The sequence below is a fragment of the Microtus pennsylvanicus genome, chromosome 4 (genome assembly GCF_037038515.1).
Source record: "Microtus pennsylvanicus isolate mMicPen1 chromosome 4, mMicPen1.hap1, whole genome shotgun sequence".
NCBI lineage: Eukaryota > Metazoa > Chordata > Mammalia > Rodentia > Cricetidae > Microtus > Microtus pennsylvanicus.
The window spans coordinates 99,872,011-99,890,370 of NC_134582.1; the positions used below are offsets into that span (position 1 = coordinate 99,872,011).

At 47.5% G+C, this 18,360-nt stretch overlaps 1 protein-coding gene across 2 annotated transcripts; it reads right to left on the reverse strand.

The window, feature by feature from the left end:
* Nucleotides 1–728: 728 nt before the first annotated feature.
* Nucleotides 729–18,167, reverse strand: Irf4 (interferon regulatory factor 4). Of its 2 annotated transcripts, none has more exons than XM_075969968.1 (9): nt 18,110–18,167; nt 16,689–16,936; nt 15,592–15,778; nt 14,665–14,753; nt 13,952–14,096; nt 12,224–12,331; nt 9,711–10,064; nt 6,149–6,261; nt 729–4,198 (listed from the first exon to the last, which is right to left on the reverse strand). In XM_075969968.1, exons 2-9 carry the CDS (start codon nt 16,902–16,904, stop codon nt 4,058–4,060), a joined length of 1,353 nt encoding a protein of 450 aa, XP_075826083.1. In that variant the 5' UTR covers nt 16,905–16,936; nt 18,110–18,167; the 3' UTR covers nt 729–4,057. The 2 variants fall into 2 exon arrangements, with proteins under 2 accessions (XP_075826083.1, XP_075826085.1); XM_075969970.1 differs by having other exon boundaries at nt 3,941–4,198; nt 13,952–14,093; nt 18,110–18,165.
* Nucleotides 18,168–18,360: the final 193 nt, after the last annotated feature.

Below are 18,360 nucleotides of genomic sequence, written 5' to 3' on the forward strand. Positions count from 1 at the left end.
GAGAGAATTCCAGCCAAGGAGTTCCAGGTAACAACCAGGAGTCAACCTGCACCTTGTGCCTGTCTCCTAAAACCTACACTATCAGAATGCTGGCTTGCTCTATGTTACCCCCGTGACGAGAAGCTCAGAGGGACTTGAAGTATAAAACCGAGCATTAAAACAATTAAAGACTATTTTGCCTGACTAGAGAGATGGCTCACCTTCATTTAGAGTACTTGCTGCTCTTCCTGGGGACTGGGAATCGGCTCCCAGTCCCCATATATGTGGCTAACATCCCCCTGTAACACAACCACAGGGGATCGGACCCACTTTCTGGGCCCTGTAGGCACCTACATGTGCACGTACCTACACACAGGAAAACACACACGTACTATAAATTATTTTTTTCTTAAAATGAAAAAATTATAATCCCTGGGTCCACCAGGCCTTTCAGAAGACAGCTCTAGGGAGGAAAAGACAGGGCAGAGAGAGCACATGGGGTGACTAGGTGCTGCCTTCAGACAAAACTAAAGACTTAGGTCTATAATGGCACAGTCGTGGCTTGCTGTCTTCCCTCCTTCTTTCCTCCTCCCTCTCCCCCCACCCCTCAGCTGAATAGGGCTCTGATTTCAAGGACATGCAGGCAGCCCGGAAGGAAGTAGAGTGCTGACAGGCTCTCCAAGAACCCAGCAGATGGAGGAAGTATTTCAAAGGCTGCCAGGGTTGTATTAAATGTGCCCCACAGTCCATCTTCTTAGAAATCCTTTATTTATCAAATATTTAAAAACACACAGTTCGCTCTGTGAAGCAAGTTTTACAGCAAAATGTATGGCATATGCCAACCCCGCATGCAGAATGGGAGGCATCCTTGCTTTCCCAGCTCAGACCTCCAAAGTATGGGCTCTGATCCAGAGATCTCTGAGTCCTGTCCCCCACCCAGTTCTCTTACTGTGAAGTGGGTGCACAGGGCATGGGAGCAAGGGGGCATGGATGTCTTTCCCTTGAAGAGTGTGAAGCTTATCTCAGTGTCTAACAGGGCTGGCCTGCTGGCCTTTCTCTGATCTACTTTCGTAATCTCGGGAGATGCGCTTCTCCAAGCGGTGAAAATGGATCCAGGAAAATTGACCTTCCCCGTGTTCGTGTAACAGTGAGCAGCAGTTGGCAAAGACTGGGTGAGTCCCCGCATACAGCACAGGCCTCAACTAGTGAAGAGGCGACTTGCAAAAAGATGTGTGACCCTATGGCAACATCAAAGTGGATACAACAGCCACGAGATTTAGGGAGATAAATAACAAAAACAGAGAGCTTAACAATTTCACATTTTTCAACAATAACAAACAACAACATATTCACCTGTAGAAAGGAGGGAGGAACAAAAGGGCATTTAAACCTTGTTTGAATTTTGGTCAAAATATCACCCATGGAATAAAAGTTTTAAAGCAATAGTGAAGGCTTTTCCTGTATAGGACATGACACCTAGATTCCCAGAATCCTCTGCTGCTGGGGCTCACATTCAACTCCTCTACAGAGTAAGAGTACCTCACACATGCCTTAACCAGTCACCAAACTCAGCCTGGTGGCATTCCTTATACCCAGCATACAGCCAGTCAGATAGTCCACCCAGGCCTCTATAGTCCTGGTATTTTTACAATGAGGCAGGCCCCTCATTGCTCCAATTCCAGAGTCTAGCCAGATCTCAAAAGGTGGTTTCTATAACCTTTGTCTAGGACAACAACGGAGGGATTGGGGGCTTTTAATTTTAAACTAAACATTAATACTGCCCAAGGACAAGAAACAAGCCAACAGCATGTGTCCTTGGGAGCCGAGTACTTTCCCTCCATGATGCAGTGTTCCTCAGCCTGCCTCTCCCACAACATCTTCCCGTGAGGAAAACTAGATTCCAGTATGTGCAAGCCGCTTTGTTTTAAAAGGGATGAGGAAGCCATTCCTTTCTATGTCAGGAGCATTCGCCTAACCGTTCTGTGTGCTTCTCTTTCCTATATGTGGCTCAAGATTGGAGCCATCAGCGCACATGGCTGTAAAGTGAAATAGGAGTTGGTGGTCCAAACGACCAAGCATTTTCCAGAAAATTCAGCTCCACTCTTAAAACGGCATAGCATTAAGGTAGAGGAAAAGAATTCACATGGCAATTGGGATGAAGCATCTGCTTGTGGGGGGAAGAAGAGTCGTGGTCATACCGGACAGGACAGAGAACTTTGGCGAAGTGCCAGCTGTGGGTGTGGTTAAATACTCTCCAGGATCATAGCTACAGTTTCGGGCCTCGGGGAAAGAGCGGTTCTCACTTTTTTTCTTCCCTTGGGATAATATACCCCAGAATGCTTTGCATCTATAAGATGTATAAATGACTTCCATTCACGAGACTCAGTGGGCTGCTGGGATGCATCCCTGACAAGTAACTAACGAGATGCCTAAACCACAGCCAAGCACACTGCTGTGGAATTCCACATGCCACTCAAAAGGTGAGGTAAGGCTGCATAGTCAGGTCCATAAGAGTCTGTCACCACCTCTCTCTCTCTCTCTCTCTCTCTCTCTCTCTCTCTCTCTCTCTCTCTCCCTCTCTCGGTAAAAGGCGTCTGTATGCACAAGTATAGAAAACTAAAACAGCTCTAAAGAACAGACTGAACTCTCAGAGCTAATTCTAGGAAGGAAGATTTAAACATAAAATGCTTTTCAATTTTCCCCTTCTCTAATTGATGATATTTTCCATAATGTGTATTATTTCACAAAAGCTTCTTTTTAAACATAAAAAAATGACACTCCAATGCTCCATTTCTTTGAATATATACTGTGGAATGACTTAAGAAATAGTAAGGAGTACCATGTTAAAAAAATAAAAAGAAAGAAAACAAAGCAAATGAGTGTCGCGTGTTTGAGACAAGCTGACTCTTCCTGAGCCTGGGAGAAACAGAAAGTACGTGGTGGTAGGGGAAATCCTGGAACATGGCAAAGTCACCTAAACAAAAACAGGAGAAAGAGAGTAAGGGGCCAGACTGACGAAGGCAAATGGGCCTCTTGGAATTCTGTGAAAGAATGTATTTTGGGAAAAGTCTAGTAATTTTGAGACTGTCAGACTATTACTGACACAAGGAAGCATCTAACATACAAAATAAACAGAAACAACCTACTGACTCTGCAGCTGTTCAGTCAGCTGAACCACTGGTGTCCTGATAGTTCCCAACCTGCACAAAAGCTCCTCCCCTCCAGTGTTGCCATGGAGACTACAGATGGCCAGCAAAACAAATAGAAGGGGAAATGGCACAGAACTTAAAAAAAAAAAAACTACCTCTAGTATTCAGTCTCTTGATTTCTAGCTCTCTCTCTCTCTCTCGCTCTCTCTCTCTCTTCCTTCCTTTCTTCCTTTATTTCAGAAAAAAATAATAAAGGGAGACAAAGAAAAATGCTTTGTAGTCATTGTTAGAAGGAAGGACATTAAAAAATGCCCCATCTTATGTATCCCTGATGCTTTTTGGCTCAAGTATGTGACCACAGAGTACACCAGCTGGCTGTGAGGGAAGGCCAAGGAGAAGGAACACACAGGATACAGGGTCTACTTGCAGAGACTGAGTGACAGGGACATTGCAACCTAGGCTAAGGCTGAGAGACATGATCCCCGCCATTCCGGAACACATTTTTCTGTGGGTGGGCAGGGTAGTCTCCAGTATAGATTTTACTTTCCTGAGAAATGGACTGCTTAAGTCTGCCTTCTCTAGTCAGGGATTCATACCAACAGTTTTTCAGTCTGCAAGCAAAAGCCGGTCTACACCAGGCTCTAGCGAGCATTAAGTACATGTAAACACATCACTGGTCAGATCAGGTTTCACAGTTATAAGCCAGAGCACGGTCACCAAAATACCAGCACTTGTCAAGACCTGGATGAGAGTCACTCTTCTGGGACGAGCGCCTCTGTTGAGCAGATAGAGCTGTTTTTCATCACAGATCCCTGCTGGTGGTGTCTTCAACTGTGAACCCACTTGGTAGATCTTTCGAAAAAAGGGTGCATCAATCAGCTGCCGTGTCAGAGTATATACAACGAAGCCAAATCCTTGGTGTGGCTGGTTCACTCTTGAATGGAAGAATGACGAACGGATCGGTGGTAATCTGGAGCACTGATGTGTTCAGATAGATCGTAGCCCCTTAGGAAGTGTCCACTGTTTTGTTGAGCAAAATAAAACAGTTGTCTGGCTAGCAGAGGTTCCACCTTTAATAAGACATTTTTTTTAAAAAGAGACATTAGTAGATGTGAAAAAGCATTCTCTTAGCACCATACAGTTGAAGCGTCATGAAATGACCCCCAGACTCTAAGCACAACCCCAAGTTGTATAAGGTAACATAGCAAAAACATGTTCAGAGCCATTTGAAAAACCAGTTTTGTTTGCACTTACAACACCCCAAAGATCATATCTTGGAAACAGTATTCTTGATTTTATAATTGAAGCTGAATATGGCATTTTTCAAACCAATTGTCTCTTGGAATTTATTTGACTGAATGACTGGACATTATCAGGTGATTAAATTAAAATTTAAATAACGGGGTAAGTAAAACTCAGGGTAAGTTAGGTTCATGAGTTTGACAGGGAGAGGGGGTCACCCTGAACAGACAGAAGACCATGCGCTATGTACAGTTCTGAACCACAGGGAGAGGGGTCACCCTGAATGACCGGATGACTGTGTAGTATGTACAGCTCTGAACCACAGGGAGAAGACAAACACTTGAACAGCATTATGGCAAACCGTGGTTCACTGGCTCTGGTGGATGTAGTTTGTTTGTGAGCATAGATCACATTCCCAATGAAAGGCAGCTTTCGCCAAGTCAGGCTGAATGATCTCTATCAACCAATCACATATGCATTAAAACTTTTCTTATTTGATATACAATGATCGATATGACTCCTCTGTAATCACCTACATGAATTAAGTCTGTAATAAGACAACAAAGAGAGTCCGTGATTGGGCGCCTGAGTATGTTTTCCACCTATGGACCTTAGGGCAGCATTTTGAGGCCCTTTGCCTATAGGCCCGCCCTTGATTTTCCTTGTGGAGCCCCACTGCATCCCAAATTCCTTCAAATCAGATCGAGGCAGGAATTTCCACACTACTTTTAAAATGCTGCTTATCAATGCTAGACTCACCCACTCGATTACAAACTTATTGTATCAACCTCCAAATAGAACGGAGGAAATGCTCAAGTCCGGGATTATAGTTGCTTCTTGGATTTTGTTTTGCAATCAGGAAGGGAGGCTGAGTGTTCAGCATCAGTGCCCTACCCCCATCCCCAGCTGGGTCTGGAATCCAAGGCTTTACCAGTGCTGGACAACTGTTTACCACTGAGTTGTATGCCTGACTTTTAATTTTTACTAAGAAATACTCTCAGAACTAAAATCCCCTTTGCATTTGGATATCGTGGGTATTTGGAAAAGTAACAGTAACTTGGTACTGGATACTTTTCTAGACAGGCAATAGAGGAAAATCTTCCAATTAAAAACATCAGGTATTCAGAACTGCTTTTTAATTATTAAATGAGTGTTAAACATTGTCTAAATAAATCTGCTATATTTTCTTCGCAAAAGATATTTACAGGCCACGGTTGCACACATCTTAAACTGGACTGGGCGTAAGGACAGACTGGCCTACCTGGACTCCTGGGAAGACTTAGGCCTCCTCCACAGACCTCTTGTCGAACTATTAAATAACTCCCCAAAGTACCACAGACAAAAAGAGGTCCTCGGAACTATCTGGAGGGAACCTACGTTATATACAACAGGCAGCTTCCCTGTGGGGAAAGTTCTTCCCCTCAAGGGAGCTCTACTAGAATGGACAGCCCTTTAAAAGCCCACAAGAAGCAGAGAGGTCAGAGGGCAGCTCTTGGTACCAACTGCTTAAAATTCCTCTAGAACGGGAGATGAAGAATACCGGACACACAGAGCCTTGGGTTGAAGGCATCCACCCTGTTGCTTTGGTGGTGACAGACTTTGCCTGGAAGCTTGTCACCCTGAGCTGTGCTGCTCACTGGAGCCTGTTTCCTCCTCTGCTATTTTAAGGGCTGCGTTTATTTTCCCAGGTGAGTTGACGTTTGCTCTTCGCTTGCCACTTCTCTAAAAGGGACTGCTCCACAGTGTGTGACTCGACAGTGATGTAACTGGGAACTCACATGAGCCGTGATGAGCTTCCTCTGCCTCTGGGGGTCTGGAAACTCCTCGCCGAAGCACAGGGTCACCTGGAATCTCGGTGCTGGCCGGCCGTGGTGAGCAAACACTTGCAGCTCTGGGAACCCACAAAGGAAAAAAAAACTGCTCAGACATCTGGTAAAGTGGGCAGGATGGAAAACAAGAGCCACGTGTGATTCTGCTTTGGGGGAGCCCAAGCTCTGTTTACCTAAATCTAGCTCTTGGGACAGACCCCAGACACAGAACCTCATGTTCGAATTCACATGTGACCTCATAAGCTCATTTTACTTGAGGAACACGACCAAAGCGTGAAAACTTGGTTCTGCAGCACTGGACTCATGGAAATGCACAAGGTGAGAGAAGGAAGTGAGGGAGGACAGAAAAGACAAAGAAAAGTAGCCTTGTTGAAGCAGACAAAGAGCACAGGCAAAGGAGACATTTCAACTTCAAAAGGCAAAACCTTCTGGTGGCCTGAGGTTATTTTTAAACACCGCTGCCCTACCCATGGTGGCCACGTGGTGTTTGGGCATGGAGGGCATCTGTCTCCCACACCAGCTGTTGGCAGTAGTGTCCCACAGGGTACTATGTCTAAAGCTCCAAACCATGACCTGAGCAGACTTCAGTCTCACTTTGGGGACAGAATGATGAGGTAAGAACGGCAGGTAGGTGGAGGTGGGGGGGGGGGGATGAGGGTTGATAAACCCCTCTGACAAGGATGTGCCTGCTGAGGGTATTCCTTCTTGAGAGACGTGAAACAGAGAAGAACATTGTTGAAAAGAAACCTCTCCCTGGCCGGGCGCACTGCCACTGGCCAAGCATTTGCCTTTGCCTTATGTGTGCAAGGCCCTGGGTTCCACCCCTAGCACTGCTAAGAACAAAAAGAAAGCCGCATTCAATCACTGACATCAACCCTAACTCTTCCTCCTGGCACTGGGTTCCCAGGTCTTGTCTTCATAAAACTGACATAAAGGAGCTGCCCTCCTGCAGAGCAGCCCTGAAGACTCTGCCCTTATCTGATATGAATGCTCAACCCTGTAGCGTATAGGGACTGTCCCTAGTAGGGTGCAAATCCTGAATGGGTAGATATCAAAGATTTCCACTGCTCTCTGCAACTGAAGAGCTTCTAGAAGCTCACAGAACCGACTTCCTGCTTCTCTTTCTCTTTCTTCTTCCAGAATTCAAATCAAACCCAAGTGGTTCAGTCACAGTGTGTAAAGGGCATAGCCCTGAGCCTGGGAGGACACCCATACCACAGGCTAGTCAGAGGAGCAAGTGAGGACAAGTGTCTGAGAAAGCCCACCTCAGCCAGCTAACTCAAGAACAAGGAATCCCTAGGTGCAGAGGCTGCTCTGCCGCTTGGGGACTGTGGAGGCTGTGGATGCCACAGGAACAAGTCCCACTACAGAAGGGGGAAACAGGAATGAACAGTTCTTGCTTATGGATAACTCTAAGTCCGAGAAAGTAAATTTCCAGCCAGAAGTGTTCTTTCCACTGTGGCACCAGCCTCCTGCCTGGATCCCCAGCAGGAAAAAAATAAAATCAAGTGTACTTCCCAGCCCCCCACTCTGGCAACCGTCATTGTTCTGGGACTCCTTAGTCAAGCAGGGAATTGGTGGTAATCTTCTGGGGGGGGGCGCATGAGGACTTCCAAACCCCAGTGCTAGCATAGGATGTGTGGATGACCATCCCAAGAAGTTGCTCTTTTTTGCCTTAGACTACAAAAGCTAGAATTCACCACAAGGGAAGCAAAACAGTCTTGCCAAGCTCCAAGGGTCTTCCCTATACAGCTGCCTTGGAGCCTGAGATGGTTCCCTTTTAGTGTCCCAACTCTTAGAAAACAGTATTTATCAAGGAACATGCTTTGCTTTGGGAAATAAAAGAGTCTTTGGATGAACCTAAGCAAATGCTGGCCACCGAAGCTCAAAAGACCGAGGAAACGCCGCTAGCACCAAGAACGCTGGGACTTGTAAGTGAATGGAAGGAAGAAGCACATGGAAGTTTCAGTTGTCTTCCCTGTGTATACATCCAAGGCAGGGCGAATCAATATTGGAGAGACAGTTAGATTCTCACATGGCAACAGCACCAGTTAGAGCATCTCAGATAAGGAGTTATCTTGTGTGCCCGCCAATTAACACACAGATAAAGAGAATGCCATGCAATACAGATAACAACAGACTATTACTAAGCCCTCATAAAGAAGGAGGGCCTGCAAGCTGTAATGACACAGAGGAGCCTGGAGAACATCACGCTAAGTGAAATTAGCTATGTATCCGAAGACAAATACTGAGCGATACCCCCATGTGAACTCTCATAGAGTTGACCTCATAAAAGTAGCACTGGATGGTGGTCACCCAAAGTGGGGAGCGGTTAGGAAGCTATGCGTCAAAGAATATAGGCTCTCACTAAGACAAAAATTTGCTGAACACAAGCTCAACGATGGTATATTCTCATGACTACAATAATGGACCACATGCTTGACAATAGCCGAGAGTAGATTTCAAGTAGTGTTCTTGTCCCCCCTCAAAAAAAAAGATAGGCATGCAAGATGATACACATGCTAACTAGTGTGATTTACACAGTGTACATGCATTCTAAGCTACCCTGCTATGCACGGATGAAAGGAGCAAAACCAGTTCAGGTTCAAGTAATCGAAAGCACAAGAAAAGTCAGAGGTGTGGATTGTATGGGAAGGGCTTCAGGAAAAAGCAAGCTCAAGATATGATGGGGAGACTGGCAGCAGCCAGCAGAGCAGCCTACTCCCCCAAAGACATCCTGTCTCAGACAGCTAGGGAAACGCTCTGGATGGCACCCCACAGTGGCATAGAGAATGACTTCATAGAAGTCAGCTTGCAGCTAACTTAACTAAACAAAAGCAAAATGTAAACAATAAGAAATACAGGTTCTGGAAAATATGACTAGAAGCCTTTATGTGCCAGAGATAAGGCCAAGCTTTCTCAGCGTGTCCCCCCTGCTGAAGCTGGTCCTTACACTCTCTACCTTGGTCCCACCTGCAGTGTGGTATTTCCATAAGGGTGACACATCTTCTGACCAAGAATGTTAACAATATGCTTCTAACCTTCTTCATTTTTCTAGGAACCCCTAAGAAGCTGTAGTATCAACAGATAAACTTGCGGAGAGCATAGAGCCGATACAGTGGAACCTTGATGGTGGAGAGGCACGAGCTGCCAAAAACCCACATTTTACTTCATTAGCCAGGTGTGATGGTGCATCTCCAGTTCTAGGCCAACCTGAGCTACATAGCTCTTGCCTCAAAAGAAAGACTGACAATAATAATGATAACTTAAGATATCACTCTGCACCATAGTATATCCTGGCCAGGTCATAGGGACCCTCTTCCTGGTCCTCTATTAATAAGGGGAGCACACAACAGACAAATATAAGACACGAGTCAAACAGAAACCATATTCCTGGGTGAGCTCATGATCTCAGGAGGAAGACCCCTGCCTGGGCAGACTCCACCATTTGGGACCTTCCAATGCCAGCCTCCATCACCACCTCCATCAAACAGGTTGTGAGGTATATTACCTGATAGGAACTGCTGCGTGTCAAAGAGCTTGCAAGTCTGGTCTCTTTCTAGTTTGTTGGGCCGATCGCTGCACAATGCCAGGGGTCCATCCCAGTAGATCCTGCTCTGGCAGAGTCTTTTGGCATAGAGCCCATCTGGGGCCATCCAGAGGACCAGTCCCCTCTCCAGGTGGCTCAACAACTTTTCGATGTTCTTCCTCTGCCCATTGTCCTCTGGGTAGGGGAATAGGACCTGGTCCAGGTTGCTGACATCATAGGTATGTCCGTGGGAGATCCGACAGCCTTCGGGACTAGATGTGGTCAGCTCCTTCACTAGGATATCCCGGTAATAGAGGCAGATATGCAGCCGGCAGTCTGTGAAGAGAACTCTGGAGTCAGTGTTGATGGACCTGGGGCGGATACTACAATGCTCAGAGGCCCAAAGACTCAACGACAACACTGATATGTGTTACATATCAGTACAGTAGGTGGAACACTAGTGTCAAGATGCTCCATGAACAAGCAGGAGGTTGCAGGGCCAAGGAAGTCTGGGAGATGTGAGCTGCCCTTGTCCCCTGCAGATTCCTGGACCATAAAGAAACTGGAAGGAAACTTATTTCTCTAACATGACATTTTCATTTTCAAAGGTTGATGTGGTCATTTACTCATCTTGGGGGAGGGGTGTATTGCTTGGATTTCCAGCCCATTTTTACTAGACAGCACCTCTATGTGTGTTGGCTGGATGATGATGTTAGCAGTGATGGCATTTTATCTAAAATAGGAAGTAACACCACTGAATAGGAAGTCATTTCACAGCCAAATCCATTTTAATTTTGAAGTTGAACCCTAAGATTAATTTCACTAGTTACAAACTACAGAAACATCTCAGAAGACAAGTCAAATGTATCGATAGCTCTGAAACTTCCCTAACGTATCACCATGATGTCATCTAAGTAAAAACAAAACAACAACAACCAACCAACAAACTCTCATGTACATATGTTGGAAGTAAGCAATGAAATTACGATTTCTGGACCATGAAAAAATGATACCTTTATTTTCTTATTTTTTTATTTTCTTTGGGTGGGAAAAAGGAATTGACTAGAAAATGCTCTAAGAGCCAAAAATTAATGTTAAATCTTCTGAAATCCCTCTAAACTTTGTGTTCAACTTTGAAAAGAACCCAACAACTACATTTTCTACAGCTTTAAGACATTATTGACAAATGATTTTATTGTTTCAGAAACCGCTTTAGAACACCACCCACAGTCTTAAAGGGCAGGCTGGGTGTGTAAAGGGCTCCCCAGGCAGAGACAGATACCTGTGGTGGGGGTTGGAGCCCAAACAATGCCTGGAAAGAATGGCTTTCTGAAAAGTGCACCCCGGGTTGATAATTAATTATGCAAACCAGAAAAAGAAACCCACAAAACCCTTGTATTCTTCAATGGCAGATTCTGACACAGCCCACATCATGGTGTCTCCCATTTCTGCTGCTATAAAGAGCAAGTCAGTCAATGAACCCAAAGAGAGGGGGCGTTGGCCATCTGAGGTGACTGGCAGGGCAGGTTTCATTTCATTTAATGTCACCAGAGTCACCAGATTGCAGAGCTATAAACAGATATTTATTTCCTACTCTTGGGGCACTCATACAAGTCTTAGGTGTTCCCGAAGAGGGTCTGGGGCTTTCTAGACTCAGTGGCAAGCCCTAATGCTCCCACCTGTCCCTCTGCTGCTCTTAAGTGGCTCACAAAGTCCCCCTGAGCATCAGAATTGGAAGGAACTAGGTGTCAAGATTTATTCCTCCCTTGTGAGCAAGGGAAGTGCCTAAAACTGTTACAATTTAGTTGATATTTTTAATCTCAGACTTTTAAGGCAGCGATAGGCATGGTGGGAATTCTAATGTGCAAACTATCTTTAATATTCACCCATTTGAAAACATACAAAAAAATCATCTAAAGATTAAATGGACATAGGTTGCATATTTCAAGTGTGTTGGGGCTCCCTTAAAACAGGTAGGCATCTCTAAGCTCAGGCTTAATTAGTAGCAGAACTTTAAAATCAGATCAAATCCATGCCTGATCAGAAATTCTGTCGAAGCTGCAAGGGAGACAGAGCAATATGGTCCTTTGCGGGGCATAAGAACTTCTCAGAGACCAGGGTCCAGAACCAGCATTCCCTGGAAGCAGTTCAGGACCACCTGTTTGTGGCTAATGCTGAAAGGACAGACAGCATTTGGAAATGAAAAGCCTTATGCCTATGAAGACTCTCTGCTCTGTGATGTTGGCTGGAGGAGGAGCCTGGCTACACATTCCTGGAAAGCTGGGCAGGTAATGGAGAGGTTAAGGACTTCATCCAAATAGTGTTTGGCTAGTTGGTATTCCTGCAAAGATTAGTCTCTGTGATATTTGCATATCCTGGGTGAATGTCCACTCCAGACCCCAGGGCCAGCAAGGTAAGAATCTAAATCCTCACCCAACCTACCCTGAGGAGAGATGCCACCTCCCTGAGAGCCTTAAAGGAAGCACTACACTCACCTGAGAGCGCCAAGGCTTCAGCAGACCTTATGCTTGGCTCTATGGGGATTCCAGGAGCCTGGGACTCAGGTGGGGCACAAGCATAAAAGGTTCCTGTCACCTGGCAACCTGTGTTTGCAAATAAAAATCAGTTGATGTCTAAGCAGAAAGTCCAAGTGCAGAGGGGCTCTAGAGTTGGGAGGAGCCACACCCTGTCACCTTCCAACCCAAGCTTGAGAGGCTCCCGACACCCGCTGTCAGCAGAGCATGTGATTATGAGGCAAAGGGCAGAGTCCAAGTTCAGTGGGGAAAACGCAGAGTGGCGCGGAGGAAGGAATTAGAGCCCAGCCCTGGTGGAAATGTGGAGCTCTCTGCTTATCCCATCAGCAGGACCCTGGGGCCTGGAAGGAGAGGGATTTGCACCAGCCCACACATCACGTTTCCAGCGGGGCCAGAGTTCAGATTTAGATACAAGCTGGTTAAAAACCTAACAAATTTTTCAGTCATCATTTATGCTCCTTGCTGGTTGTAAGTTTTGGGGAAAACTGAACCATGTTCCCCGGCAGCCCAGAAGTTATGGCACACTAAACCAAGAATAGTCTAAGCAAGTATGGAATGCAGGTGCTAGGGGGCGGGGAGCAGTGAAACTGTGACAAGGAAATGATTCCCAGAATAATCTAAAAGGACTACATGTGTGGTGACCTGTGTCAAGACTTCTATTTAAATAATAAACTTAGAAGTCCTAAAAGCTTGGTTGAAGGCCAACCTGGTGGTACAGACATGTGATCCCAGCTGCTCAGGAGCTCAAGGCAAGAGGTTCAAAGAGTGATCTAACTTGGAGAATTTAGCAAGACTCTCCCTTAATACACACAGTTTAAAAGGGGTGCAGGGTGCAGCTCAGTGCTCTCGCCTGATTAAATACCAAATGATCAAAGCTTCGCCTAACAGAATTTGTAGAATTTTCTGTGTCCGGTTAATTGGTGGGTTTGTTGTTGTTGTTTGTTTGTTTGTTTGTGTTCTGTGGGAGTTCCTCTGGCATCTGGGGACCCTGCAGGTCTTCTGGAACTTGACACTCGTTTGTAGAGAAGTTTTGTGGATTACTTGTGATCTGTTCCTCCCTTAGTACCAAGAACGGCTACTTATGACTCACCACTCAAAAGCCATGAACTAACAGTGATCTCCTGAAGTCCCTGGAAAGGTGGGCTGGGCACAGTTTGTAGTATGGTCCCTTACAGGAGAGTTGGAAGAAATAGACTCGGGAGATAATATGGCTCTCTATCAGTAATAAGGGACAATTCAGAGGGAAGGCTGACAAAAATCTGCCCCTCTGTCCTAATATGTCAAAGAAAACATGATGCTATGGAGAGTTAAGATCATGTTAGCCAAACAATTGAAACAAAAACCAAATAGACAAGTTTTATAATTGACACTGGGCACTTGTAGATACCCATGCGTTTCTCTATTTATTAAAAGGGGGGCATTTTTCAGCTGCTTGAAAGGATTTCTGGGATCTTTTAATTAAGTTCCCACACAGAGTGATACTTCTCATGGCTCTCAAGACTTCAGCATCTTACAGGACAAGGCAAGAGCCCGCCCCACAGCCCCCACCCTCCCCAGTCTTCATGTGATGTCTCTCAGCATCTCTGTGGAAGGGGACAGCCCTATGGTGCTAGCCAGGAGGGTCACCCAGGGGTGCCACACCCTGAGCCCAGGTTGTTCTTCTGTCTCCTTCCCTGGCACATTCCTTACCATTTTCACAAGATGGGCCTTGCCAGTGGTGGCCGCGGGGGCCGAACGTCACAGGACACTGATAGGGGATTTCTGGGTGTGGCTGATCAGGAGCATAATCCCTCCAGGTTCTGTCGTGAGGTGGTATCATGTAATTATGAACCTGCTGACAGAGCACAGGCATTGCTAAGAGGAAAACACCTTTTTCTGGCCAGCAGCTAACTCCTCCTGTCCAAAAAGTAGTTTGCACTGTCTATCAGAGTAGGTAAGAAACAGCCATAGAGGGTCTAGGGGCACAATGGGGACATTGTGTTAATCTGTGATTTTTGTAAAGTTTCATCATATGGCCCGAGCGTGGCAACAAAAAAGCTGCAGTGCAGTCTGCCCTTTGTAAGCCTCCAAAGAGAATAAAACAGTACTGTAATTCACGTCAGGGAAGCCTAGAGAAGTCAGCTGCCCTGTGGTTTCACATGACAGGGTCCTACTTCCAAATTCCTTGACTTCCACAAAAGGTCTCATTCCCAGAAGACTGGCCATCAGTAGAGAAGCACATCTCAATAGGTGGGACACATCAGACTCCCCAACTCAACCACCAGGGAGAGTGACACCATGTTGAAACCGAAACATCCTCTCCGGCCAGGGGTTTGTCCTAGCCACAGCCAACAGCAAGTCCCGCTGTTTTCCCCTCTCGGTGGAGCCGGTCAGAAGACTCAGCCCAACAGTCCCCCACATACCTGGGCTGGCAGTGAGCCATAAGGCGCTGTCATGGGGTAGGGGTGGCCCATGGCCATCTGTGTGTCTTCCAGAGTGAGCTGTTTCGCTCCTGCGTGTTTGGGGAAGAAGAAGAAACAGCACTGAAAGAGGGAACTGACTTAACTGAATAGCAAATCTTAGAAAAATACCTGAGCATTTAATTCTTAGAATGCATAGCCATGTTAACCCATCAGGTGTTTTTTTTTTATTTTCAAGCAATTCCCTCCAGCTATTATTTGTCTGTGCTGTTAGACTGTTTAAACAAGTTTTGACTTGTGCGTGACAGCCAGAAAAAGAAACAGAACGCAGGGCTCTGTGATCCACCGAGTGAGTGGTTTCTGGCAGTGAGATGGTGCCTAGCTGAGGCATCCTGCCTGATTGGAACAAACACATATTCCCCGGGCTCCGATCTAGACACACCAGTTGGAATCTTTGAAAGAGGAAAGCATAGATCTGAATCTTCATAAGTACCCCAGCAGGCCGTAGAAACTTTGGCATTCTTATTACAATAAGTGTCAATATTTATGGAGTGTGCAATGTGCTTTCCCCTCTAAAAATGCCTAATTATTAGAGGATATTAGGTAAGTAAAACTTTAGTGGACCTTGCAGTTTTTGTTTGGAGATTTGGTTCACATCCTAACTGAATGGAGTAACCGGAACACTTTAACGCCTGCATGGGCATACCCACGCCCCCACCGGGCTTAAAGTCTGAGACGTAATCTTAAACTAATACCACAGGGTTTTCACTCATAACCCAGAGAGCATGGGCAAAGAGGCTGCTGGGCTTGGCCATGGGGCAGGAGGTAGCAATCTACAAAACAGAAGTAGAAGGTGGCCCAAGTAGGAATTGGGATCTGTGAGTATCAGGCTGCCTCTACCCTAAGATCTATATCGGGGGAATCCCCTACCTTTTTTGGCTCCTTCTGGAACAATCCTGTACACCTTGTATGGGTCGGAAATATCCAGCTGGCTCCTCTCTACCAATTCCTCAAAGTCATTGCTCTTGTTCAGAGCACATCGTAATCTTGTCTTCCAAGTAGGAGGATCTGGCTTGTCGATACCTTCTCGGAACTTTCCTTTAAATAGCGCCCAGGCCTAAGAGTGAAGAGAAGCAAAAGTCAATGCTTAGGTCTTCACAAGGAATTTACAAATTGTATTTCTGAAAGGAAGATTGTCGTTTCAGCTTGGCTGCTGCCCGAAACATAGAACATGATACCGGATTCCGCTAAGGTAAGAACTTCTCACCTACGACCCTGTTGTGAGATAGGGAGACCCCCGCTAGTGTGGACTCTAGGTGCCCAGTGCCTGCATCAAGTGTGGATAAGACTAAGGCTTGCAGAGCTGCGGAGGGGCAGGCCCCAGAGAGGACATCTACGAAGTCACACTGAGGTACTTTGAACAAATTCCCGCAGGAAGTCCCCTTCCCCTACCCTGCTGCCAGGTGGAGGCTGGGGGCTTCACAGTTCAGTGAACCAACTCTCTGGGGACCTTACTCACATGCGTGTGTGTGGGGGCGTTCCAGAGGAACACTTGGAATAGACAAAGTCACCCATAGAACAAAAACAGAGATGGAAGCTTCCAGAACTAGAACCAGACTACAGAGGAGCCCAACCAAAGAAACAAAACCCAGAGAAACTCAGAAAAGTAGAAAAATAGAGACAGGGTAGCCGAGAGTGGTCCTAGTAGTCGGTGGTGACAGTGGCAGGAAATCGCCTAGGGGACTATGTAACAGGAGCCCCAGCCTCGGGGCACCTCTGCGCCCCAGGGATGCTCAAGTAAGAATGGGGACCTGGTTTTCCAATGGTATAATCACCAGAGAGCCTCTTTCCCTTCTCCCGGGGCTTCTGCCAAGCAGGACCTCAAGCTTGACGCTTAGGCCTCTGCCTCGCGGGCCCACCCGACCTCCCGGTCCCTTGCTCTGGAGGTACAGAGAGTCCAGAGAGCTGTCTGACTCTCCTCTCTTCCCCCACTCTCTCCCGCCCTAGGATCCCCGATTGCCGGTAACCTTGAAGAGGGCGGCGTCCTCTTCGCGGTTGTAGTCCTGCTTGCCCGCGTGCTTCCACGGGATGCGGAAGACGCTCTTCTCTTCGTTCTCCCACACCAGCCCGGGGTACTTGCCGCTGTCGATCTGGTCGATCAGCCACTGGCGGAGTTTCCCGTTGCCGCAGCTCACCGCGCTCATGCCGAACTCTGCGCCCCGGCTACCCGCCTCCAGGTTCATGCCGCGTGCCAATCTCCTCCCGAGCTCGCGCACTGCGGGGAGACAAACTTCCCTGCAGCCACCGTCGCATCTCTCTCGGGGCACCCTGACCCAAACCCTTGCAGTGACCACGAGGCCCCGGAGTTCCTAAGGCTGCGAGGTGCTCGCGTGCAATTTCGCCAGAGTCCCCCAAGAGAAGGTACTTTGGCGAAGATGTGGAGAGCATCCCTTGGCGCGCACCACCTCGCCCCACTGTTCACTATTTTAACGCGCTCCCCATCGCAAGCTCCTAGAGACACAACTCTCTGAACACTCCAAGTCTTGTGTAATCCTGGGCGCCCCGTTTGCTTGCTCGCTCCTCTTTGCCGGCTCCTTTCACCCCACTTTCCCCTCACTCTCTTTCTACCTTCGTCCCCCTCCTGGGGTTAGGCTTCTCCAGGCGCGAAGGACCTGACACGTGGACTAGCCCTTGTCCAGGTCCTGTGCCCATGGTAGATGTGGAGCACCTCGCTCTCCTCTCCCTCAACTTTTTCCCTCTTTTCTTTGACACCCTCACTTTGTCCCCGGGATAACGCCAGGCCTACCTACCCAGCCAGAGACGGTTACTTGGGCCCTGGAAGCAACAAGTGGAAGTCTGGGTTTGGGGTGAGCAGCGCAGCCAAAAAGTGGGAGATTCCAGCCTGCAGAGGGTCGGTGCGACCCCAGGCGGGGGTTAAGGCAAATCTGGCGATACTGGGTGCTGCAGACAGCACCAGCTCCCCTGCGCGGGAAGCGAAGGAGGGCGTGGGGAAGGGGTTCTGAGCGCCCCAAGTTTAGAGCTCCTAGTTTTCCTTTGCCATTAGCCTAGGAATCACGCTGGAGCCCTCAATGAGTTTGGGTCCTTATGAACCAGGATTGAGAAAGAACTTTCCAACGGAAACAACACAGGGTCAGTGGCTGTCCCACTGCGGGCAAGCTGCTGCCAGTGTGTGCTCCTTTGATGGTAAGACAGTCCCGTTAGTTCGTCCCGCCCAGCCCGTGGGGATGTTCTGGGTGTCCAAGTAGCCTCACACAGAACCCACAGTGCACATATCCCGGGTCAACGCAGAGTGGGGGGAGCCTGTGGGACCCCTATCTCGCCACGTTCCCTCAGGGATTGGACTCAGGGATGAAAGCTGAGCTTTTCGTTCCCGCCCTGTCCTGTCACCAGCATCATACTCCTCCTTCTGCCCGACTCCAGGCCTTACCTCACCCGCACTCTGAGCTGAGGGCAGCAAAGGGTCCCAAGTTCAAGTGGTGAAACTCGGAAAGCGAGGTGAGAAAGAGGAACTTTATAGAGCCTGGGCGGGGCTCTGCGCTGGGCGGGGCGGGGCGGCTCCGCCTGCGAAGGCGTGACTCGCTTAGACCGGGCCAGCCCTCCATCCCTGCCGCGTGCCAGGCCAAAGGAGGGTATCCGGCTGGGACAGGAGCTTCGGATTGTAGCCCACAGGGTCAGGGG

What these genes read in the sequence shown, in the direction of transcription:
- Irf4 (XM_075969968.1), bottom strand. Translation starts at nt 16,904, where the DNA reads ATGAACCTGGAGGCGGGTAGCCGGGGCGCAGAGTTCGGCATGAGCGCG. An exon ending in ATGGCTCACTGCCAGCCCAG is followed by an intron (nt 14,097 to 14,664) that starts GTATGTGGGGGA and finishes GTGCTCTGTCAG; the next exon opens with CAGGTTCATAATTACATGAT. An exon ending in CACGCAGCAGTTCCTATCAG is followed by an intron (nt 6,262 to 9,710) that starts GTAATATACCTC and finishes GTGGGTTCCCAG; the next exon opens with AGCTGCAAGTGTTTGCTCAC.